Source organism: Eulemur rufifrons, chromosome 25, assembly GCF_041146395.1.
Source record: "Eulemur rufifrons isolate Redbay chromosome 25, OSU_ERuf_1, whole genome shotgun sequence".
NCBI lineage: Eukaryota > Metazoa > Chordata > Mammalia > Primates > Lemuridae > Eulemur > Eulemur rufifrons.
The window spans coordinates 9974273-10000000 of record NC_091007.1 but is presented as its reverse complement, the minus strand read 5'-3'; the positions used below and the strand labels follow the sequence as shown (position 1 = coordinate 10000000).

The following is a 25728-nucleotide window of genomic DNA, read 5'->3' as shown; positions in this document are numbered from 1 at the left end:
ATCCATAAATCACTCCTATGTGGTTTGGAATGCATCATATGAATTTCTTCTTAAAGACATCTTCCTCCACTATGGTTGGCTTTAGTTAAATTTAGTCAAAATGTTAGTATCAATAATAAGTGTATGAAAATTTGGTCACTAGGGGTTGTGATGAAATGTAAGGTATTACTAGCATTTAGGAACAAAATCTCACCGGGAAAAGAAGGCAATAATATGTGATATATGCAGCAACATAAGACAATCAATACTATGAAAATACAAAGAGAAAAACCAATACAGGCGAGACAATCGGAAAAGGGACCAGAGGAAGTAGAACAAACTACACTGTGAAGGGCTGACAGAATTTGTTCAGCAGGGAATGTGGCAGCCAGGATGGAAAACGTAAGCAAAAGCTGGGAGCTAAGGTTTGTATGAAGTGTCCAGAAAACACAGAAAAGATGGATTTGTCTAGCTTTAAAGTTTGGTTCTTACAATTCCTAAGAAAGCACGGTGTTTCTGGGGGGAGCTTCATTAAATACAAATACATTTTACTCCACTTTGTTATGAAAGTTTACAGATCTTTTAATCGCCCGGGCAATGAACTCTGCAGCCCTATCTCATTTGACCTCATTCTAGCAGCAGCCACTGCGGGACCATCCGGGGGCTGCGGTTATCACTGTTCTCTCTTCTTTCTTGTTCCTTTCCCACTTTCTTTGTTGAGACTGCTTTCCCTGCCCATCTCTTAAACAACTGAGCTACCCAGGACCCTGCCCTCAGCCCCTTTTCACGCTAAACAAGGGTTTATCCCTTTTGAGATAGCAAAAGGCACATAAGTAACATTTTTGGCAACTGCAGGGCATTTGGATTCCAGGTTAAGAATTCCTGTTCTAAATGGGCCAACCTCATCACTCCAGTGTTAACTATTAATTATACACTGATGATTTCCAAAATTTTCTCTGCAACCTCCTATATCCCATAGGCTGCTGGATGTCCAACAGATTCCTGAACAATCTATCCACACAGAACTCACACTGTCCTTCTTAACCCTCAATTTTTGCCTGGTTTAACAATCTTGCAAAACACTACCTTCCTCTAGACTGACAACACTGTCGTTCTTCATCACAGAGTTTTCTTATAAAAAAGAAAAAAAAATCCACAGAACCAGTTACTCTGTTGTTTTCTTGCTTGAAAACTGTTAGTGGTTCCTACTCTGTGACTAACAGAATAAAGTTAAACTTCCTGTTAACTTTATTATTACTATCAACTAACTGCCTCGTGTTCCCATTTTTTTCTTTTTCTTCTCTTTTTTCTTTTTGTTTTGAGACAGAGTCTCACTCTGTTGCCCGGGCTAGAGTGCCGTGGCGTCAGCCTAGCTCACAGCAACCTCAAACTCCTGGGCTCAAGCGATCCTCCTGCCTCAGCCTCCCGAGTCGCTGGGACTACAGGCATGCACCACCATGCCCGGCTAATTTTTTCTATATATATTTTTAGTTGTCCAGCTAATTTCTTTCTATTTTTAGTAGAGATGGGGTCTTGCTCTTGCTCAGGCTGGTCTCGAACTCCTGAGCTCAAATGATCCACCTGCCTCGGCCTCCCAGAGAGTGCTGGGATTACAGGCGTGAGCCACCACTCCCGGCCCCATTTCTTTTTTTTTTGAGACAGAGTCTCACTCTGTTGCCCGGGCTAGAGTGAGTGCCGTGGCGTCAGCCTAGCTCACAGCAACCTCAAACTCCTGGGCTCAAGCGATCCTCCTGCCTCAGCCTCCCGAGTAGCTGGGACTACAGGCATGCACCACTATGCCTGGCTAATTTTTTCTATATATATTTTTAGCTGTCCATATAATTTCTATTTTTAGTAGGATGGGGTCTCGCTCTTGCTCAGGCTGGTCTCGAACTCCTGAGCTCAAACGATCCGCCCACCTCGGCCTCCCAGAGTGCTAGGATTACAGGCGTGAGCCACCGCGCCCGGCCCCCATTTCTAATTTAAACTATAAGCTACTTGTGGGAAGGGATGGCATCTTATTCTTCATAGCCTGAGAACAAGCATAGTTGACTACCATATCTCAGGCTCTGTGTAACAAAAAATATGACTACCAAAATGCATGCAACATAAAAATCACAGTAGTAACTATACAAATTCTTAAAAGAAATACAAGCTGTTAAACTGAACCTGGAGGTAGCAATCCATCATTTCTCAATATTTGTTTTTGTCACCTGCTATCTATAGCCAAGAAGTGGCAGCAAACACAAAAACTTTGAAAGAAATATATATGGGAGAACAAAGACCAAGAACATTTTCTGTCTTTCCATTAGCTAATTTTTTGTGCCAATTTGAAAATGATCATTATATTCAATATTAGCATTAGAATAACCTGATTATGAAAACACCAGTGGTTCCATGGGAACACAGTTTGAGAACCATTATATTTAATGGAAAGTCACTGGATTTTCATGCCAGTGACTGACAGAGAGTAGGAATTGTGAGAGCTGGATTAGAGACCCAGCACTGAAAAAAAAAAAAGGAGCCACATGACTTTGGAAAAGTCCTTTCTTGGAGCTTTGTTTTCCCAATCTCTAAAATTCAGATTATAGTCCAATGATTTCTGTGTTATTACAGCTCTTAAAAACCACTTTAGGTGCAATTAGACTTGTAGGAATATTAATCTATTGTTAGATGTGGACTATGCCGTTCGTCTGTGCCATGCAGTACAGTGGTGGTTCTAGAGACATAGACATACCTGTATGCTTTAAGAAGCCAAAGCTGTGGGTCGTATTTATCGTTTACTAAGACAGAAACCCCATCAATGTGCATGGAGACTCTTGTTCTTTACTGCTGAACTAAGTATGTTAAATACCCATCGTTGTATCAGAAAGCATTCTGTATGTGATGTGGCAAGAACACTGCTGCAGAAAAATCACATGGCACCGAGACCAAGTACAACTACAATTTCCATCCTTTAAGTTCAGCTAGACCCTCAACATGAATTCGTAATAGTAACAACCCTTCTGTTCCCCCCGACAGCATTCTTTCCATTTCCCAAGTTGGCTATTTCAGACCTCCTTTACTTTACTCAATGTCTCTATGCCTCTACCCTCCTACGTTATTCTCAGCGGCATGTGATCTTTCTTCCTAATGCAGAGAGAAAGCAGAAACCACCAGGCACAAACTGCCTTAATTTTCAGCCTTGCACAGACATCTAACTAGAGAGAAGGTGGATGTGGATACAAGAGAAGAGATGTACTTCCTCCATCAACTATTCCTCTTCTATTTCTTCAGTTTCTCCCTCTCTACTGCTACTCACTGGCACGTAAACCTCCCCCATTTTTTAAAAGCAAAATAAAACCAAACCTCCTTTGAGATATAAATGCTCGTATATAGAAGGAATCTCTAAAAGACATATTGAATTGCTAAGAGTGAGAGACTGAACTAGGTCGCGGGGTAGAAGATTTCAGTATCTGGCCTTTTATAACATTCAGCTTCTTAAATCACATGCATATATTACCCTCTTTAAATTTTTAAAAATAAAATTATGAACACCCTCACACCCACGTAGCCCTGTCTCTTTTCTTGAAAGCTAAGATTCATACAAATGCAAAACCAAGCAAACCAACAAAAAACAAAAAGAAATGAAAGCCAGCATTCATGGAAGAATTGTCCATACTATACTTTCTTACCACCAATTTATTCTTTAATTCATTCTTTTGGCTCCTCCATCCAGGCCACAGAAGCTGCTCCGAGGGCATCACTGGCCCTCCATTGCTAAATCCAATGGATTCTTGGCAGTTCTTTGATCCACTGTTTAATAGTCTCTTTTGTTCACACGACCTCTCCCTCAGGCTTCCATGATTTATTTACTCTTCCAGTTTTCTCACCATCTTTCTTGCCAGTTTGTCTCAATCTCTTCACCAGGTCCTCCTGTGAGTGCCCCTCACTAACCCTCAGGGCTGGCTCATCCTCAATCCTTGTCCTTCCCTTCTCACATTCAATTCACCTGGAGTACTGCAGTAGCCTCTTGCCACCATTCTGGGCACAATGGCCAGAGTAATGTTTTCAACATGTACATCTCATCATGCCACTCCCTTAAGACCAATTGTAAAATCCTTTTCTTGGCCTGTAACGAGCTGCACTTTCTGGGGCCTGCCCACTCTTCCAGTCTCATCTCGCCCTCTCTTGCTACATCCACGTGCATGCTCTACTCCTTGAAGGCCTTCTTCCTATTCCTTGAAGAAGCCAAGCTGTCTTCTTCCTCAAAACCCTCCTCTACTTATCTCTTCATTCTTTAGTACTAAGTCAAAGCATCAGTTCCTCAGGGACACCTGCCCAGTCTCTCCAGGATAAGTTAGATCCTTCTGTTACAATAGCACTCACCTCAACTATAATGAAAGTACAGTTGTATTTAAGGATTTCTACCCTCATTAAAAGATAAACTCCATAATATCAGAGACCATACCCCCATGTTGTTCACTGCTGAGATTCCCGGCTCCTAGCACAGGCCGTGCTAGATGGCCAATAAATGTATGTTGAGTTCATGAATGGGAAACTGTATCTGCTCCCACGGCTTCAATCACTCACTATCTTTTTTGCCAATTACTTCAAGATCTACATTTCTAGTTAGATCTCTTTATTTGGAGCCACATTTCCAGCTAGTTTAAGTTCTACTTAAAATATACTCAACTTTCCTCCCCAAACGCAATCTATTTCCTCCTCCTATATTCCTGGAAGTTGGTGAACAATAACTAATACTATCTACAGCACTGCCCAAGCAGAAACCCTTATTTTCCTAGATGTGGCTCCTTCACTGCAAACCCCTACCCAACTGTCCGACCACAACCACAGACATAAATTTTATCATCTTATTTTTTTTTTTAAAATTCACCTACTTCTCTTTCTTGCCATTGTTAAGACTTCAGTTCCAGCACCATCGTTCCTGCCTGGTTATTGTGACAGCCATTCAGAACGTGGAGCCGTGCGTGTGTCATTCCCTTTCCTTCCTGCCAACCAACTTTCCTCCTTGCAGTAAGAAAACTCCCTCAAATACAAATCTGATGTGTCACTCTCTATAGAATCTGTCAACTGATTCCCCGTTGCCTTAGATGGCTGAAAGATCCTTTACTCGTCTCTCACCTTTTCCACGTCCATCTCTTACCACCTCATTCTCTAGACAGAAGCCACACTGAAATCCAATGCTTGTCTTTTCACGCCCCACTTGAATATCAGCTTTTCCAGGAAGCTTTCTGTGACCTATCCTAGATGTACCTCCCAAAGATGTTATAACAATGTTTGCCGTAGCATTTATTTTATATATATACTGCAATGGATTATTTACTTGTCAAACTTTCCCACTAGGCTGTTCTTTTTTTTTTTTTTTTGTTGAGACAGAGTCTCACTTTGTTGCCCAGGCTAGAGTGAGTGCCGTGGCATCAGCTTAGCTCACAGCAACCTCAGACCCCTCGGCTTAAGCGATCCTACTGCCTCAGCCTCCCGAGTAGCTGGGACTACAGGCATGCGCCACCATGCCCGGCTAATTTTTTCTATATAGATTTTTAGTTGTCCATATAATGTCTTTCTATTTTTAGTAGAGACGGGGTCTCGCTCAGGCTGGTCTCGAACTCCTGACCTTGAGCAATCCACCCGCCTCAGCCTCCCAGAGTGCTAGGATTACAGGCGTGAGCCACCGCGCCCGGCCTAGGCTGTTCTTTAAAGTGAGGGATTCTTTCTTACTAATCTTTATATTCCCAGTGCCTACTACAGTACCTGACACACGGAAGAAACAAAAATGTTTGCTGAGTGAGTCTATGGGAAGAAGGAGGATGTGTGAGCTAATAGAGTACTGCTATAGTCTAAGCATGAAGCCAGGAAGGTCTCGTCTAAATAGTGATTGTGGGCACTGGAGAAATGACTGGCAAAAAACAATCCAACTCACTAACCACTGACTAAACACTCCTCTGTACCAGGGACTACAGAGTCCCAGCCCTCAAATGATGGACAACTTAGCAGGGAAACCATGACACAAACAAACTATAAAATGTGACAAGCTCTAGAATATTAACAACAACAGTGCTTTGTAAGTCCTGAACATAAAGCACCTAACTTTGCTGGAGGTGAGGGAGGGAGGTTACTACAACAGGTGGTAACCTTGACACTGAACCTTGCAGGCTATGTAGGACTTGCCAAGCAGAGAAGGGAAACAGTAGTAGTATTCCAAAGAGGAAACTGGATGAGAAGAGTAAAGGGCACAAAGGTACATGATGAGCTCAAGGAATTAGAACATAAGCTATGTCTGTTTTTCAGCTATGTTTCCAACGCTTGGAACAGTGTCTGGCTCATAGTATGTGCTCAGTAAGTCTTAGCCAAATGAAAGAATCTACAAGTATTTCAGTGTGGACAGAGAGTAGGATATGCCACAAGAGATGAAGCTGGAAAGGTGGGTGGCCACATGGTAAAGAACCTCAGTTCCATGCTAAGTGTCTCAGATTGGTAGACAACAAGGGAACCAGTAAAAGGTCTAAAGCAAAGCCCCAATGCAATCAGAGCTAGATTTCAGAAACTGTAATGGCATTATGGAATATGGTACTAAAACCGTATTTTTCATAGATAACACAATCTGATCACCTACTAGATTTAGAGGGTAAAACAGGAGAATTAAAAATGTATGAAATTATTAGGTTAGGTAACTGGAAGAATTACCATTCTGTTAACTAAGACTAGGGAACACCAGTACAGGATGTAGATTTGAAAGAGGAAAATACCTGCGATTTTGAATGTGATAAACTTGGGCACCTGTAGAGTATCTAGTTCAAAATGAAGCTCAGAAAGAGGTCAGAGTCTTAGAAAGATTTGGGAGTCACGAGCTGAACAGACATACGTAGAAATCATTGGGTAAGAGGTTAGCTATGGAGCACCTTCAAGGTGAGAAGAGGGCCAAGGACTGGAGATGACTGACATTTCAGAGGGAGGATGGATAAGAGACACTAAAGGACATTCACAAACAATACTAAGAAAAATAGGTGGAAAAAGAAGTGAGGATGATGGAGGTGAGTACAATAATGACAGTAAACACTGATGTAGTATAAATACACTTCAGCCCCTGTTCTAAGCATTCTATCTAAATCAACTCATTAATGCTATTATTAATAGTACTCTATGAGATTGGTACTATAACTATCCTTATTTCATAGACGAAGAAACTGAAGGACAGACAGGCTAAGTAACTTGTTGAAGGTCTCAAAATTAATAAATGATAAGAGTCAGAACTTGAACCTAGGCAATCTCTCCATAGACAATGAAGTTTCAAAGAAGAAAAGGCAGCCAACGGTGTTAAATGTGGCAAAGTACTAGAGTAAGATTTGAGGTTTTCAAATTTGGCAATCAGAAGGTCACCGATAGATTCACAAACCATAATAAAGTGGGTTAACAAGTTAATGGGAAGTGAAATGACAACCTACAGAATGGCAGAAAATGTTTGCAAATCGTATATCTGATAAGGGATTTGTATCCAGTATAAAGAACCATTCCAACTCGATAATAAAATGACAAAAAATCCAGTTATTAAAAATTGGCAAAGGATCTGAATAGACAGCTCTCCAAAGACATACAAAATGGCCAATATACACATGAAAAGATGCTCAGCATCATCAGTCATTGGAGAAATGCAAATCAAAACAAGATACCACTTCACACCCACTCAGATGGCGGTCATCAAAAGTCAGATAATAACAAGTATTGGTCAGGATGTAAAGAAACTAAAACCTTCAGACATAGCTGGTGGGAAAATAAAACAGTGCAGTGCTTTGGAAGGCCGTCTGGCAGTTCCCCAAATGGCTAAACATTGAGTTATCACATGACCCAGCAATTTCACTCCTAGGTATATACCAAGAAATGAAAACTTACATCCACACAGAAACTTGCACATGAATGTTCATAAGAGCATTATTTATAACAGTACCAAAATGGAAACAACCCAAATGTCCATGAAGTTATGAATGGATAAATTAAATGTAATATATCCATACAATGAAATATTATTTGGCAATAAAAAGGAGAAAGTATTGATAAATGCTACAACATGGATGAACCTTGAAAACATGCTAAGTGAAAGAAGCCAATCACAAAAGACCACATATTATATGATTCCTTTTATACAAAATGTCCATATAGGCAAATCTATAGTGATAGATTTAGTGGTTGTCTAGCATTGGAGTTGGAAGGTTATGAGTGAAGTGTTGTGGAGGGCAATGGCTAAGGGATTTGGGGTTCCTTTTTGGGGTCATGAAAAACATCTTAAAACTGTGAGTGTACTAAAAGATGTAATCTGTATCCTTTAAACAGGTGAATTGTATGATGGCAGGTAAATTATATCTGAATAAAGCTGTTAAAAAAGTTAATGGGAAGTGAAGGAGAAGGTAAAAACAGGAAATACTTCCATGAGTGGGGAGGCAAGGTTAAAGAAAGATTTTTGGAGGTCAGGGAAGATCTCAGTGTGTTTACTGATTGGGATAAGTAAGTGAAAAAAAGAGAGCTTGATATAAAAAAAGACATCAGAGATTAACCAAAATCCCAGAGGGGGTGGATAGGAAGAAAAAAGAAAAATGGTGACATCTCCAAGTAAGACTGAGTGAAGATACAGATAGCTTGTGGTGAAGGTAAGTTGAGAGTTCATACTAAAAGGATCCTATTTTTCACTGATGTAGAAGAGGTCTTCAGCTGAATATGAGAAAGTAGGAGTACGGTAAGAAGCTCAGAAAACTAAGAAAAATTAAAAACAGCTGATAAAATGTGAAAAAACAATAGATAAAAAGCTTGTCAAGTAGAATTGAGCAGTATGAGAACAGAAATAAATTTCAATGGGGCTGATAAGCATGATTATATGATATCCTCAGCTAGACTGGTCAGTCCAGAGCTGGTAAATTGAGAGGGCAGAAGATTGGGCTGTTGCAGGGGTTGAAGGATGCTGAGACTATAGATGCAATGCTTGATCATAAGGTCCCACTGAGTGGGGAAGGCAGCGATACCAATGGATATGGACATTTCAGAGGAAGAACTGGATTTAGTGACTGATTCAATATAAAAGATGAAGGAGAAGAAAAATGAAGAATGAAACAGAATACCTCATTCATTTATCTGAAAGAATGGGCAGATCAATGACCAAAATAGAGTTCTTGGAAGGGGAGGTAGGCCAACGACAGATGACTTATTCAAAAATATAACTGTAAGGTTTAGATTAAAAAAAAGCTGAGATGCGGCCGGGCGCAGTGGCTCATGCCTGTAATCCTAGCACTCTGGGAGGCCGAGGTGGGCAGACTGTTTGAGCTCAGGAGTTCGAGACCAGCCTGAGCAAGAGTGAGACCCTGGCTCTACTAAAAATAGAAAGAAATTATATGGACAGCTAAAAATATATTTATATAGAAAAAATTAGCCCGGCATGGTGGCATATGCCTGTAGTCCCAGCTACTTGGGAGGCTGAGGCAGGAGAATTGCTCGAGCCCAGGAGTTTGAGGTTGCTGTGAGCTAGGCTGATGCCACGGCACTCTAGCCCGGGCAACAGAATGAGACTCTGTCTCAAAAAAAAAAAAAAAAAAAAACCCAACAAAATGAAACTCCAAAACAAAACAAAGCTGAGATGAACAACTATGTCATTTTTAATTTATTTTTTATTTATTTTTTTTTTTTGTTGAGACAGAGTCTCACTTTGTTGCCCAGGCTAGAGTGAGTGCCGTGGCGTCAGCTTAGCTCACAGCAACCTCAGACTCCTGGGCTTAAGCTATCCTACTGCCTCAGCCTCCCAAGTAGCTGGGACTACAGGCATGCGCCACTATGCCCGGCTAATTTTTTCTATATAGATTTTTAGTTGTCCATATAATGTCTTTCTATTTTTAGTAGAGACGGGGTCTCGCTCAGGCTGGTCTCGAACTCCTGACCTTGAGCAATCCACCCGCCTCGGCCTCCCAGAGTGCTAGGATTACAGGCGTGAGCCACCGCGCCCGGCCAACTATGTCATTTTTAAGAGGAATAAAGGGAGGCCCAGAGATGTTAAATAAGTTTGCAGAAGCTATAAGGTATGAAACAAAGGCTGGAAATGACTTTGAAATCCAGGACATCCGATTATATCCTAGAGTCTCACTAGTATTTGAGTTTGACGTGATGGTAGGAAATACAAATGGTGACGTTCTTGAGGAGTTTCAGTAACACTAAAATCGGTTTGAAACTCTAAGTTCATTTCAGGTGATAGTGGAGAAATATGATTCAGGAACAAAACGAATGACAGGAGAAGCCAATCTGAGAGCAAACATTTGTTCTGGTAATCCACCACAGAGATAATCAAGAGTTGGGTGCAGAGTGATATGAGCACCTTAAAATATTCTAATGTACGAACATTTTACGCTTCAAAATCCTCTCAATGTTATTTGGCAATACAGATGACAGGACATATAAATTTATCATGGCTGAGAATTTTAAACATTAAGAAGAGCTTCGCTTACTTTTCAGGTTCTTTTTATGTTACAAAAATATGAAATACTGAAGTCTGATTAGGTCTCTTTTAACGAGCTAGATATTTGCCTTACCTTTACTACCTTGTAGTCACACAAGTATTCCACCTCATAATTGTTTAGATTCCTTTTGGTGATTCCAATGGATTTACATGTGAGCTTTTCTTTTCTACATAATTCCTGAAGAGTATCAAGGGAAACTAGGCAAGGCACACACCAAGCTACAATAAGAAAATAGAATTCTTTACTAATGAAATAGCTACTCAATTAAAACAAAAAAGAGAAACTTAAAATCTCTAGATCCCCACCATTTAAATGGTAATTTTACAGTACTAAAAGTTCATATGACAAGAAACCAATTACGTGTCTTCAAGAAAAAATTAAGCATTAAGGAACTATTTTGGTAAATTGGCTTTTTCACGGATTTTAATCCTACTATGTTTAACTGACATCACTTAATTTCTACTAAGCCACTTGAACAAAATGTTGTGCATCTGTAAGCTTTTTGAAGATTATCTATAGATGCAAAGGTCAACAGAGGAACATTTTTGACTTCCATTATATTCTACATAAAATATAATTGCTATTTTAATAAAACATAGATCTCTAGGACATATTGTATGTACACATATCTAAAATATATCTTAAAATGCAATCTTATAATTCGTTAAAGTCACTTTTTCATTTAATTGGACAATAAGAACCGAAATCTAATTGAAATATAGTTGTACAGTTACAAACTCAAATCATTATGTCCTAGTTTTCCCACTTTGGAATGTTGCATGAAATTTTAAATTTTAAATCCACTTATTATTTTGCCCATGTGGCAATGTACTATCATCAAAGTAAATAAACCCAAAAGTTATAGTTTAAAAACTGGAGAGTATACTGATGTTTGTAACGCTTATTGCCTGTATTTTTTAACGCCAAGAGTTACCAGTGTTCAATTTAAATAATCCATATATTGAACTTGAAAAAAACTCAGACATACTCATAATCAACCTTACAGATGCCAGAAACTACTTGTTGCAGATTTTACCCTCAAAGTTCTGTGACCAGTATGCTACCATACTGAATTTAAAGTATAAATTAACAAAGCCATGTTTACGAAAACGTAATAAACTTGGTTTTATGGCTACAGTCATAGCAAGCACTGGGCAGGAGCAAGAGTCCTCTGTCCTACCCCTTGCCTGGCCACGTAACTACATGACTTGAGGTCTCAATCTTTCTGGGGTGTCAGATTCACGGAAAAAAATGTGAGGAGTGGAGAAAATTGGATTTATCAAACAAAATCTACCAGTAAACTCAAGCTTTACTTGGTAGCTCTCCCAGGTAGTTGCAATAACCTTGTGTTTCGAGGTAATTTCCAGGGAAGAGAGAACACTACTAGCTGCTCTAACTTTATTACATCCTTTCCTCACCCTCCCTAAACTCACACAGCGACTTTATTGTCAGACACTCTTAAGCACAATTTCCACTACCCCCACTGGCTGCAGACGACTCATAATTCTAAACCAAGAAAGGGAAAGATAATCTACACCCCCCCCCCCAAAATCTGGGGGGCGAGGTTGATAGCTTTGGAGTGATGGTTTCGGAGGCAGGGCAGCGATGATAGAGAAACGATCCTATAAACCCCTTAAATCTAAAAAACTTGAGGTTGTTTTGGGTAATGTTAACTTCATCATGCTGACCACATTGAAAGGCGGTTCCTCTCGGGGGTCTACCCAAGGTGTATTGCTCCCAATAATCTAGTTGGGAATTCAAAACACAACCCTCCATAAAAATGCTACCTTTGAGAAAAAGGCAATTTGAACATAAAAAACTGCAAACACTTGGTTAAAAAAAATCAGTCTACGATAACGCAGAGAAAGATTTCACTGACAAAAATCAAATACTTCATTACCACCGCAAAAACCTTTCACTAGTTCACATTAACCCCTGCCATTCTTAAAGGAAGAAAAAGGTTCAGGGATAATGAGGTCATAATCTCCGTGGAGAAAAGCAGACCGTGAAAACACCTCTACGTTCCAGAATGCATTGGAAGTTCCAGGTTTTCAAAGCGCGCGCGCCACCCCCCCCCACGGGCGCCACCCCCCCCACGCGCGCCACCCCCGTGCAATTCTTCAGCGTTCGAATAACACGCAAGTTCCTGGGGGGTGGAAAAGTTACCGCAAGCCACACGCTGCGCCCTCAGACGCCCACTTTCTGGGACGTTTGCAAAGAGGCGCTGAGCCTCTGAGCGTGTCCGCACCGGGGGGTCCTCGCTCACTCCCACTCGCGTCACACCTCAGCCCCCATTTCCTTCTCCCCCTGAAATTAAGGTCACGTTCACACCCCCCGTTCCCGCTTCCCAGTTAAAAGGCCAGAGCGCACACCTCACGGCCGCGCAAACCACCACAAAGGAGTCGAGCCGCAGCCGTGCCTGCAAGACGCGGGCCGGGAGGCGGGTCAGCGGCCCGGGGGGGCAGGGTGCACCCCGGGCTCAGAGGCTCAGCCGGGCGGCGTCCACCCATGTCGCGGTCCAGCTGGCCCGCGGGAGCGCCCCACTGCCCGGGCCCCGGGAGCGTGCCTGGGGACGGGTAAAGCAAGGGGCAGCGCTCCAGCCTCACCTCCTCGCGTCTCGGCCCCGGCCGCCGCCATCTTGAGGAGCTTTCATTCAAACTGGCGCGGTCTGACGGGATAGCTCAACTGGCCCGACGCCCCGCCCCTGCCCGGCCAGCGCGGGACTCGGGGGGCCGGGGCTGGGGGCTGGCACCCTCGAAGCGTCCTGACGTCACCGGAGGCCGACCCCCGCCGCGGCGGGCAACGCGCCTGCGCCTTACGGCACAGCCCGGCGGGGGCGGGGCCAGGGGCGGGGCCAGGGGCGGGGGCGGGGCCAGGAACCCGGGCGGGTGTGTACGCGGCGCCGGGACCCAGCTGTGGGTTTGGGGGGACCCTCCTCTGGGCTGGCCATCCCCTCCCTTCGCCCGGCCCACCTCACGCCTTACCACGCTTCGCTTTCGACCTGTCTCGCGGCGACACCGCGGGCGCACTGCGAGACGCGAACGTGCAGCGGGGTACACGGTGCAGAGAAACGTCCCTCGCAGCCCTGCTCCTCGGCCGCCTGCCGCAGCCAGCCCTCGTTCCGTTCCCTCCCGCACCACCGCCCCAGAGCACGAGGTCTGAAGATTGGCCGCACGTGAGGATCCCTGGAAAGGTTCGGTCTGGTCCGGGTCCTGAGATTCGGATTAATTGGCGCGGAGTGTGGCCAGGCGTTAAATCCCCCCAGGCGACTCCAATGTGCGGCGCGGTTAGAAACCACCGGGCGCCCTCAGGGCTTCCCACTTTAAGGGGAATAGCAATCGGCTGGGGGTGCTTGATTTTAATGCAGATTTGAATTTGGGAGGTCTGGGAGGGGACCTGAGCTTCTGCGTTTCTGACTGGTCTGCGGGTCACACTTGGGTGGCGAGGCCACGGGACGCTCTAGTCTCGTCAGCAGGACGGCTCCGGGGTCTCCTAGCTGTCTCCTGCCCGCGCCCACCCACTCTTCACACCGCGGACGCGGCGACTGTTCTGAACACCCTGTGGCAGAAATGTTAGAAGGGCAAGCTGCGGAAACTTTGGTAGAAAGCCTTTTGACCTCTACCGAGGATTTTTAAAAGATTCATGTAAGAAACAACATAAATATTTCCAAGTAGCATGTGTAAATTTGAAAGACTGGAAACGAACGCAGAACCTTAAAATAACGGTTGATTCCATTATGAAATTCTGTCTAGCCATCTAAAAAAAGATGTTTATGAAGCTTTGAGTATCCTGGGGAAGTGTTTCGTATGTTAAGCAAAAACAAAACAAATCCCCTAAAACTGTGTAAGAAAAAATGTTTGGGACAATACCGAAATACAGTCTCTCTGGGGTGATTTTTTTTCTAGTCGTTTTTACATATTAAACATTTTCTATAATGAGCGTCTCCTTGCGTTGATAATAAAGAATACAAGGTCCTGTTCGTTGCTATCACATGGAAGGGCATCCGCTAGGATTATTTCTCCAGACCCTTAAGACTTGGAGAGCGAGCCTCCCTTCCCACAGCGTGGCCTTCGCTCTCCGGATGTCCTCACAGCACATCTTGACCGTCCACGGCTACTCAACTTCTTTCTTGGTTTTCCTTCTACCTCACTGGCCACTCTTCACTCCCCGTTTGGGCTCCTTTTCCTGCATCCAACCTAAATGTTGGCGTTCCTCCGGGGTTAGCCCAGGGACATTTCTCTTACGCTCTCCCTCTGTGACTGCCTCAGTTCCCATGGATTTAAATATTATCTTTACACATAAGATTCCCAACTTTTTGTCTCCAGCCCTGACCTCTGATGAAATATCTTACGGTTTCTTGTTATGGACTGAATGTTAGTGTCCACCAGAGTTCATACGTTGAAATCCTTAACCCTCAATATGATGGTTTAGGAAGCAGGGTCTTTGGGAGGTGATTAGGTCGTGAGGATAGAACCCTCGTGAATGGAATTAGTGTCTTTAATAAGGGCCCCTTCGGAGCTTTCTAGTCCTGTCTCCTGTGAGGATACAAGATGGTAACAGTCTACAGTCCAGAAGAGGGCCCTCACCAGAACCTGACCATGCTGGCACCCTGATCCCAGACTTCCAGCTTCCAGAACTGTGAGAAATACAATAAATTTCCGTGTTTACAAGCCACCCAGTCTATGGCAGTTTGTTATAGCAGCCCAAGCTAAGATACCTCCTGAGACTTCCACCTTATGCATAGGTATTAATTCCCATTTTTATATTTGGCACTCTTCTTTAGACAATGTCAGACATATAAACAGACAAAATTCTAATTTGACATAACCTTTTGCTGATAAGCATTCAAATTTTAAAATATGTATATGACACAGCAAAGATAATTGGCAAGTGCACAAAAAATTATCAAGATGTTCACCAAAAATACCTTAACAGTTGTTACCCTGGGCGGTAGAGGACAGAATGTTTTATTATATTTTTTTCCTTTTGAATTTAAATTTTATAATGAACAGGTAACATTCTTAGAAAAAATGTAAAGCTATTTTTACCTTGAAAAATAAAAACAAACACTAAAAAACTTAGTTGGCAAATCTTTCACAAATTTAGAAGAAAAAATTGTCACTTGAGGGTACAAGAATATTTGGAAGAATTTCATTAGGAAATAGAGCACTTATCGATGATGATTTCAAATTTGATGTCCAGGGGGAAAAAAGCATGCCAAACTGACCAATAAAGTCAGAAGTAGTGGTATTCCTTTCCTTCTTTATTGTGTTTCTAAACAAACCATGAGAAATGCAAAGGATGTATTTAGTGGCCATTTTCCTATAAGACACAAAGATAACATTATTTTTTCTTCCATGTAATTCATTTATTAGATAAACATTTATGAATACGTACTATGTTCATGTACTGTTCTAGGGGCTGAGACAAAATGGTGACTTAAGATGGAGGCTCTCTGCTCTCACAATGCTTAATAATCTAGGCAAGCAGTCAAATAAGTAAATTATTACCTAAATATGGAAGAAAAGAAACTTTTGAGTAAGTCTTATGGTATTTTATTCCACAAATTTCAATAATCTACTTCATGCCAGGCATGGTGGCTCATGCCTGTAATACCAGCTGCTCAGGAGGATGAGGTGGGAGGATCACTTGAGGCCAGGAGTTTAAGACCAGCCTGGGCAACATAGCAAGACCCCATCCCTAAAAAATTTAGCTGGGCACAGTGGCACACACCTGTAGTCCCAGTTACTCAGGAGGCTGAGGCAGGAGGATTGCCTGAGCCCAAGAACTCAAGGCTACAGTGAGCAATGATTGCACCACTGTACACCAGCCTGGGTGACAAAGTGAGACCCTATTTCTTTAAAAAAAAAAAAAAAAAAAAATCTACTTCAGGGTCTGCAAACTTCTGTGAAGGGCCAGACGGTAAATATTTTAAGCTTTGTAGACCATACAGGTTTTGTTGCTATTACTCAACTCTGCCTTTGTAATGTAAAAACAGCCACAGACAATACATATATAATTAAGGGTGCTAACCTCTAATAAAACTTGATTTACAAAAACAGGCATGGGATAGATCTGACTCATTGGCCATAGTTTGCCAACCATGATCTATTTTAAAAATCTAACAATTAATTACAAAATAAAATCCTAAAACACTTTTCCAAAGCATAGTTGAAAGCATTTAGACCTGGCAGGTGAACTAGTTCCACTGGTATTTTCCGATTTTCTGAAGACACTTAATGGTTTATACATACATTAATTTTATTTCAAATTTTTTATGACTTTGGAAAAAATCCTAAGAAATAACAAGTACTCAGTCTTAGTCCAAAGAGCATATATACTTTTGATGCTGCTTCTGTATTTAAAGACTTTGAAGACTTAGAATCATATCTGAATTCACCTCATGGTTCTGTCAATTTGATACAGAACAATCATGAAAAAAATTTAAGTTCCGTTTCTGTGTCTTTAGAAACTTCTAGAAGAGTATTGCCACCCATTTGCATAAAAACAATTTTAGTAAGAAAGCACATCCATAAAGTTTGAATCGATTAAAAGCAGCACAGTTTTTTGTTTTTATTTTACCACTGAGTAAAGGTATCTCCTCTCCTAGTTCTGCTGAAAGCCAAGGAGGGGAATCAATGAAAACTCTCTTGGGGATACAACCTAGATTTGCTCATCTTCTAGCTCTTCCCTGACTATGGGCAGATCAGTTCTCTTGTTTTACTTAGAGAATGAGCTTTTTCACTGGGAGCCCACTGAAGATCTCAGTGCACTAGAGATGTTCTCTGATGAACAGAATATGGCTACCCTTCTCTTCAAAATAAAAAAACCTTCCAATTTTAAAAGAAAAACATGTTTGTTGGAGGGAAAAAAATCAAACTTAACAAAATTGTAAAAAGTAAAAGCCCCTTTCCCAATTGTTGAGTTTATGAGTTTTTTCTTCTTAATGTATCTTACTTTGCATATAGTTCTGCAACTTTTTTTCAATTAATATCAAGGACTTTTAATTGTTCTCTTCATTAATTATCTAACAAGAGTAAAAGACTTTTTAAAATTGGAAAGTATAGAAACAGAAAAACTTAAAAAACATCATGTAAAGTTTCCTTCAACCAACTCAATTTAATTCTGAATAGCTTCGACAAAACACTTGTATTTCCCACCAGTAATTGTTCATCTTACGTGAAAAACAAAAAAAGGGTGCAACACTTACTGATATATTGTAGTTTAATAGAAACATAGCTTATACTGTTCGTTGAAAAAGTATTTTAATATAAACACCACTTATACACAAAACCAAATAACGTTGCTAATCTTGTTTTAAAAAATCCTCAGTTTCTCTAGAACACTAAGATGCCACCTCAATAGTGATAGCTTCACATTTTCCAGTCTCTTGATCTGTGCATGTCACATGTAAAGATCCATCCCTAAACAAACAAAAAACAACACCGCATAAGCTAATTTCATAGAAACAGAAAATCCATAACAAATGACTTGAGGACTTTGAGTAAACAAGGGTTAATTTTAATTTCCAAAAGAATATTCAGATAAAGAACAAACACAATCACAGTGTCTTTAAATTTAGTATCATACGCTCTATTTAGATAGTTGGTCTTAGAAATCTCCTCCTAGAGCACTAAGACAATAGTTATATTCCTCGAAAACCCATGATGGCACACATCTTAAGTTTAAGACTTCATGCAAGCTGAAGATGCATCGGGCCTTTTTCAAGCCCAGGCCAAGTTATACCCACCCTGATGAATTCGACATTCTTCCTAAGTATGGCTTATACAGTAAGTTGTCCCTAACATTAATCTGGAAAGGATTTACTTGTAAGACATAGTGGTATGGATAGCCTGTTGTTAGGGACATGGTAATAGCTGAATTTAGATAGCCATTTATTTCCAAAGATTTTCTCTAGCAATAATGAAATAAACTTATCTTTTCATAGGGCAAATAGTATCAACTATATAAACTTTAGAAAATTATACTGAAAATTGATAAAATTACATCTCAAATTAGCATGGACCAGCTTTTTAGGTTGACTGTAACCAATATAAGAAGTTCATAGGCCGGGCGCGGTGGCTCACGCCTGTAATCCTAGCACTCTGGGAGGCCGAGGTGGGCGGATCGTTTGAGCTCAGGAGTTCCAGACCAGCCTGAGCAAGATCGAGACCCCATCTCTACTAAAAATAGAAAGAAATTATATAGACAGCTAAATATATATATAGAAAAAATTAGCCGGGCATGGTGGCACATGCCTGTAGTCCCAGCTACTCGGGAGGCTGAGGCAGGAGGATTGCTTGAGCCCAGGAGTTTGAGGTTGCTGTGAGCTAGGCTGACGCCACGGCACTCACTCTAGCCCGGGCAACAGAGCGAGACTCTGTCTCAAAAAAAAAAAAAAAAAAGAAGTTCATAAAAATATTCAGAATGCAAACGACTTGAGATATACTTTTCTTTGTACAGTGTAATAATTTTTTAGGGTAAAAATATAATTCCCTGAGAAAATCTTATAGGTTTTTAATAAATGACTTGCCTAGAATGACAATGGGTGAAAAATCAATTCACAAAAGGGTCAAGTTTCAAGTGAATTTTCTTAACATCAGAAGTAGTTTAATTTTGTACCTTTTCATAGTAAGGACAGCTAATATATCACGTAATCCATTTTCTTTTTTATCTAAATCCTGGAGTACAACCTGTTTATGCAAAAAATAATAAAAAGACAATTCAGTCCTTTGACATATTAATGAGTTGATGCATCAGTTGGTACAAAAGGACCACATCTTTCTTATTACTGAAATAAAATTTTTAAAATAAAGCAGTTTTCAATTCTGCTACCATTTAAACAGAATTCAGAGAATAAGAGGAGTGAAGCTTTGTTAACTGGAAATGTCTCTTCGAGAAGGAGGCATTTAAGGTAACTAATGTATTTGTCCCTCTTAAATGTCATGTCCTACGTTAAAATGATTGTTTCTAAGAAGTACTGTTTGTCTCAGAAAATAAAGACTACTCTCTTCTTTGTAATTAAACCATTACTAGTAACATGTAAATTATATTTTGGCAAGTCTTCCACATATACTTAAAAAAAAATCAAATCCTTTAAATACACTTGAAAAACCACCTTTTAAAGGAAATGTGGCAAATTCTTTTGTACCACTAAGATTACGTTTGTAAGTACTGCTAATGAATTTGGTATAAAATTCCCCAGTTTCCTAAAGAATGGTAAACCAATAAACCAAACTTAGAGTCTACCAGTGACTTTTCAGACTTTGCCAAGATCAAAGTTAATGATCTTAGGTAAGTCACGAAATACATTGTTTTACTCATTTGTAAAATGGGGTTAGAACAGATGGGAACTCTGAAAGACTCTCTTCTAAATTCAGTGTTATGTGAGTGACTCTTCTGGAATCTTTAAGTTCGGATATGGTGGTAGTACTAGGATATGAAGAGAAAAGGTACTACATGCACAGGGAGAACAGTTGAGGGACTACTAAGACTGCCATCTGAGTTTAGAACCCTGGCAAGCGGGGAAGTTCTTGTATTTACACAGTGGAATTGTCTAGAAGAGCTTCTAAAACTTTACCAATGGATTCCAAGTTGGTAAGTCTGAGCTGCGGCCCAGGCATGCCATGTATGTATGTATGTATGTATGTGTGTGTGTTTTCATTATTCTTTCATTGGAATTAGAAAAAATATAAGCTAAAGATATACATGTATTTATACACATATACAGCATCTCTCATCACTAATAAACACCCCCCTTTCTCAAAATAACTAGACATTTTAGTCTGATTCCAGGCTTCTATTAATGAGTACATATTTAAAAAAAAAAATAACCATACTCCTTTAGTCATTCTCTTTTGTTACCTACATTTATTTAATTTTACTGTAAAAGTAATTCATGCTCATATCCTGTGCTCTTTGTAAAACATTCAATACAAAATGTAAAAAGTAAATTAAAAAAAACCCTTTTGGTACCCTCAAATGTATCTACCCACTGTGAAGTTTATGAAATATGGTTTAAATACCTATAGATATCTTCTGTATACATGCATGGATACCTAAAAGTACACACCCACTGAAACACCACCTCCCTCAAACACATTCAAGCTCTCAATCTTTTTATTTAAATACAAACGACATCACAGTATAAATACTGTTCTGCAGTCCTTGTGTGTGCACATTTAAATGCAACTTATTTCTTGGACATGTTTTGAAGTAAACAACACAGTTCCACCTTGCTCTTTGTAAAGGATGCAGAGGATCATATAGTGTGAAATCTGTGTTGTGATATTTTGAAAAAGTAAACCTATCTTGTATCAGAAGCACCTAATTACCAAAGTGGACCAAGAGCACAGCAGAGAAGCGGTATAAATACAAACTGTATTTTCTTTGTATTTTCCCAGAACTCTTTCAGGTTAAAATTGCCTATTTCCTCCCTCTTTCAAAAATGAGTAAGCAGAAGCAATCCATTCGTAGAAACGTGTTAGGTGTCCTATCTACATTTTGTATGAATTGAGATATTAAACTGAATCTAATCCAGAAGGAAAAGCTAAACCGTTTGATGTGACTAAGTCATAGTCTCATTTCATGTCTTCACCTGTGCAAACTTGGTTTCCTCTTTGGCAGAGTTTTTCCCCTCGGACTCATAGAGTTCAAGGCATACTGAAGAAATACTTCCAGGGGCTTGTAACATGTGCTGCCTTCGAGCTGGCAAAGGAGTCCCCGACGGAAACAGTACTGTGAATCTGTCGGCTCCCAACTCATCCACTCCCTAGTAAGCAGGAAAAGAAGAGGCATATCCTCTGATATTTGTCTTTATAATTTAAAAAATTATCCCAATTATAAATGAAATATATATTCCTTGTTGATAATCTGGAAACTAGGCAAAGAGAAGAGAAATGATCCATAATCCTATCTCACTTTATTTAAAAACATATTGAAACATACCTCTTTATCTGTATCAGAAGCTTATGATTAAAAAATGATAGCCAACTTTTATTTTTCTAAGAAATTAACGTGTTAGATAAATATGAACTAAAAGAATGTATTAATAAGAAACTCATTAAAAGATTATAAACCTAAATTTAAAATCTTTACCAGTGTACAAAGTTTTATTATACAATCATGGTATGTATGAAAACTTATGGCAATTAATTTGTACTTTTTTATGGAAAAGTATAGAAAAGCTAAACAAACCTTAACTAAAATATCTTTGGCTGAACACTCTATCATAAGACAGTCTTCCACTAACAGGTTTTCTTTCCCAATGAGAATTCCTGCTTCCAGAGCTGCACCAATAGGAATGACCTCATCGGGAGGGATGGAATTGAGAAGCTCGACAGCTGGGAAAAGATCTTTAATCAGTTGCTGTAGCCTTGGGATTCGAGAAGACCCTCCACAAAGGACAACCTAGCAAATGAAAATAATCTTCAGTCATTTACTTTTCAAAAAATGTTTTTTTCTCAAAATAAAGCATAATAGGCTGAATCATCTTCACATACAGTGGTAAAACACAAAAAAAGTCCTATATATTAACATGTTATACTTAACATATACATATATACATATATTTAACATATTATATGTAACACATTCTTCACTCACAACAAAATTTAAAATAAGGAAATCTCACCACATATTAGAAAATACAGTAGAGCTTTGTACGTGGTTCATGATTAATACTGTGCATATGAGGCTTAACCACAAAGAGTCATTTGAATAGAAAACATTAATGTTTTGTACTGTTCCAACTTTTCCCCCCCAACCTTTATTTATTTCTGAGACAGAGTCTCACTCTGTTGCCCAGGCTAGAGTGCAGTAGTGTCAGACTAGCTCACAGCAACCTCAAACTCCTGGGCTCAAGTGATCCTCCTGTCTCAGCCTCTTGAGTAGCTGGGATTACAGGCATGCGCCACCATGCCTGGCTAATTTTTTTCTATATATATTTTTAGCTGTCCATATAACTTCTTTCTATTTTTTAGTAGAGATGGGGTCTTGCTCTTGCTCAGGCTGGTCTCGAACTCCGGACCTCGGGCGATCTTCCCGCCTCAGCCGCCCAGAGTGCTAGGATTACAGGTGTGAGCCACCATGCCCGGCCCCCCCAACCTTTAAAAGAAATGTTTAAGTAAATTCTTAGAGTATTTTTGTGACAAAACAAATATTGCCAATCTCTTTATGTGAAAACTATACCATAGATTTTTTTTGTCTTCACTGTGAAGAATAAGTTTCTTGAGGAAAAAGAAATATTTTATGAAACTGCATTTTAAGCTGTTGATACCATCTTATTAAATCTTTTATCTCTGAAGAACTTCACATAAAGTTGCTCCCCTAAACTGTAAATCCCTTAAGTTCCTCGTTGATTCATCTGTTTAGCACTGTGACTGCATGGACATTCAGAATATTGAATAAACACATTCATAGCCCAAGAAAGCAAAACATCAATAACCACTTCTCATTTCACAGTCTCTTAATGGATGTTCTCCAGCTCAATGTGGCAGAGAAGAGGACTAACTGATGAAAACTTGGCCTCTTTAACATTCAGCGTGCAATGCGGAGGACACCCTATTCTCTCCCGGCGAGGGCGTGAGGACACCAGCTTTGGAAAAGATCCTCAAAAGATCTGCTTTGGAGATAAGTAAAAAGAGAAGTCTTCTCGAAAATTTTATGATTCCAGGTAAATACCATGAGAACAAAAATGCAGAATATGCTTTTTCAAATTTCTCATATTCAACATCAAAAAGCTTTATTAAATAAACAGTAAACAGCACTATGCCAAAAAAAAAAAAAAAAGAATCAAAACCTTAGAAAATCTTGACTTTTTGTATTTTTATTTTAGGATAAAAAGTACAAAATTGGTGATACTATGAATGCTGACAGTAACCAATAAATCTAATTTAAATAAATTCTTAGGCTGAGGTGGGAAGATCACTTGAGGCCAGGAGTTCAAGACCAGCCTGGGCAATATAGTGAGATCCCATCTCTACAAAAAAGTCTTCAAATGTCTAGTCTGCAGTATAAGATTTCTTCTGCAAACTTAGATTTTAATAGAAAATATATATTTCAAGTATAATTAACTATCCTTACCAGGGGCTTTTCAAAGATAATTTTCACAATATTTCATAAAATAAAACTGCTGTTAAAAAAAAAAAAAACCACCTGTATTACTCTGCTTTGGCTGCTACAACAAAATCCCACAGACTGGGTGGCTTAAACAAGAGACATGTATTTCTGCCAGTTCTAGAGATTGGGGAGTCCAAGACTGAGGTGCCAGCAAGGTAGGGAATTCTGGGGCCTCTTCTCTTCGATTGTAGGTACCCACCATCTCACTGTGTCCTTACACGACCTCTTCTTCGTGCATTTTGGGGTGGGGTGGCAACAGCTAGCTCTCTAGGTCTCTTCTAATGAGGACAGTGATTCCACTGGATCAGGGCCCCGCCCTGATGACTCCATTTACTTTAATTACTTCCTTAGAGGCCTCGTCTTTAAGTCATTCTAAGTAAGTTCAAGTACCTGAGTCAAAATGGATTAAATCCCCTGTTTGAATGTGTCTCAGGAGTTTTTAAAGAGGGCCAGGGCAAGAGAGGCAGAGAAGGGGGAATAAAAAAAGAGGAGGAGGAGGGGGCAGAAGAAGCCACCGCTTCATAATGTCACAACATTAGAAGAGCCTGATCGTTAAGGGGCAGGTCATGCTCGTGGACACAAGAAGAGAGGAGGTAGCGAGAGCAAACATTCGAAGAGGACTAAGCCTGGTTTAGGGAACAGGACAGTTACTCTCATCTTACGATATACATCTTGTTCAGATGACGACTGAGATTCAACCACATGCCTCTGATTCTCCCGATGCAGGACTTGGGAGCTGCTGATAAGAAACTTTCAGAAGAAGCCACTGACAGCTCACCATCCAGAGATGAGAGAATGAGTTGGAGCCAAGCAGCTAAGGCACTTCCTTAGACCAATGCAACCACAAAACAGCACCATTCCCCTTTTAAGTGTCTAATGTTAAGAGGGGCCCTTCTGTTTGGACCATATGGGTAAGGTAGAGAAGCCTGAAACTGTCCATCTAACCTTTTATGCTAACTTAGCATAAATAATTAAAAATTACAAATCACCACAGAAATTAAATGTAAGAATAATTCCTCATGCCCAAATAAGATATATCTCAAGAATATAATGACAGTTCCATATTAAGAAATTATTAATTCATCACGTAACTTTAACCTCCTCAGAGGGGAATCTGACCTGAAAAATCACCCTCTGTCACTATCTGGGCCCTTAGCATGCTTTGTTTTTCTTCATATTAACACTTAACACAACTGGACATTATTTTCTTTATGTTTCTTTATTACCGGTATATCATGAGAATGTTCTATGAAGGCAAAGATTGTGCTATATTTAGTACTGCATCCCAGGTGTCTAGAACCCGCCTAAAGCATGGAATAGGTGTGCTCAATAATTACAGTATTTGTGGGTTAATCAGTAAATATATTTGAATGTCTGCCTAGAAAATTCTGAAGAATCCATTGAAAATCACTAATTCAAAGAGTTCACAAAGTGGCAATGTGTAAGATAAACAAAATCGAAAGGCATCCCATTTATCAGCAAAAACAAATTAGAAAATTAAAGTATTAAAAAATCTTACAATGGCAATAAATTCCATAGCACTCCTAGCAATAATTATATAGTAAATATTAAGAAAACACATAACTTAAGTAAACAAGATTTGACTAGAGAGAGATATCAACTTTGTGGTTAGGAAAACTAAGTAACTGTGAAGTTATTACATCATCCCAAGTTATTTATAGACTTAATGCAACTATATCAAAATCACAATGAGATTTTATGTAAAAAGTTGAAAAAATAATTCTAAAGTTCTATGAAAAAAGAAGTATAAACAGAATGAAGAAAATTTCAAAACTGCAATATTAAAAATGAAGGTTTGTATCTACTCAGAAAGTAAATTGCTTTTTGGTGAGCAATTTGATAAATACCAAGTCTTAAAACCTGGGATTTACTTCTAAGTTTTATTCTAAGGAATATTTATTTAAGGATATTCACAAAGTCACAAAGACTGTTTATAAAACTAAAATAACCTACATATCCAATATAAAGAACTGGTTTTATAAATTATGGTACATCAATGCAATGAAATACTATGGAGCTATTAAAATTGCAGGTGTAGAATGTGGGAGCTTGGTTAAAACAGGGATTAACAACCACATCCGTTTATCTGAGCTCCCTTCCATAAGCCCACTAAGCGGAC

The 25728-nt window shown here is 39.9% G+C and overlaps 2 protein-coding genes across 3 annotated transcripts in view; both read right to left on the bottom strand.

The window, feature by feature from the left end:
* The window catches only part of SUV39H2 (SUV39H2 histone lysine methyltransferase), a 20753-nt gene extending 7533 nt beyond the window's left edge, over positions 1-13220 (bottom strand). For both annotated transcript variants that reach the window (XM_069458743.1, XM_069458744.1), the window contains exons 1-2: positions 13076-13220; positions 10542-10687 (exon numbers count right to left, since the gene is read on the bottom strand). In XM_069458743.1, coding sequence (XP_069314844.1) covers positions 10542-10687; positions 13076-13106 — 177 coding nt within the window. In that variant the 5' untranslated portion in view covers positions 13107-13220. The remainder of the gene's footprint in view (positions 1-10541; positions 10688-13075) is intronic.
* A 4455-nt stretch (positions 13221-17675) lies between these two features.
* The window catches only part of HSPA14 (heat shock protein family A (Hsp70) member 14), a 29808-nt gene continuing 21755 nt past the window's right edge, over positions 17676-25728 (bottom strand). The window contains exons 11-14 of the mRNA XM_069458647.1: positions 21666-21878; positions 21067-21240; positions 19092-19162; positions 17676-17893 (exon numbers count right to left, since the gene is read on the bottom strand). Coding sequence (XP_069314748.1) covers positions 17815-17893; positions 19092-19162; positions 21067-21240; positions 21666-21878 — 537 coding nt within the window. The 3' untranslated portion in view covers positions 17676-17814. The remainder of the gene's footprint in view (positions 17894-19091; positions 19163-21066; positions 21241-21665; positions 21879-25728) is intronic.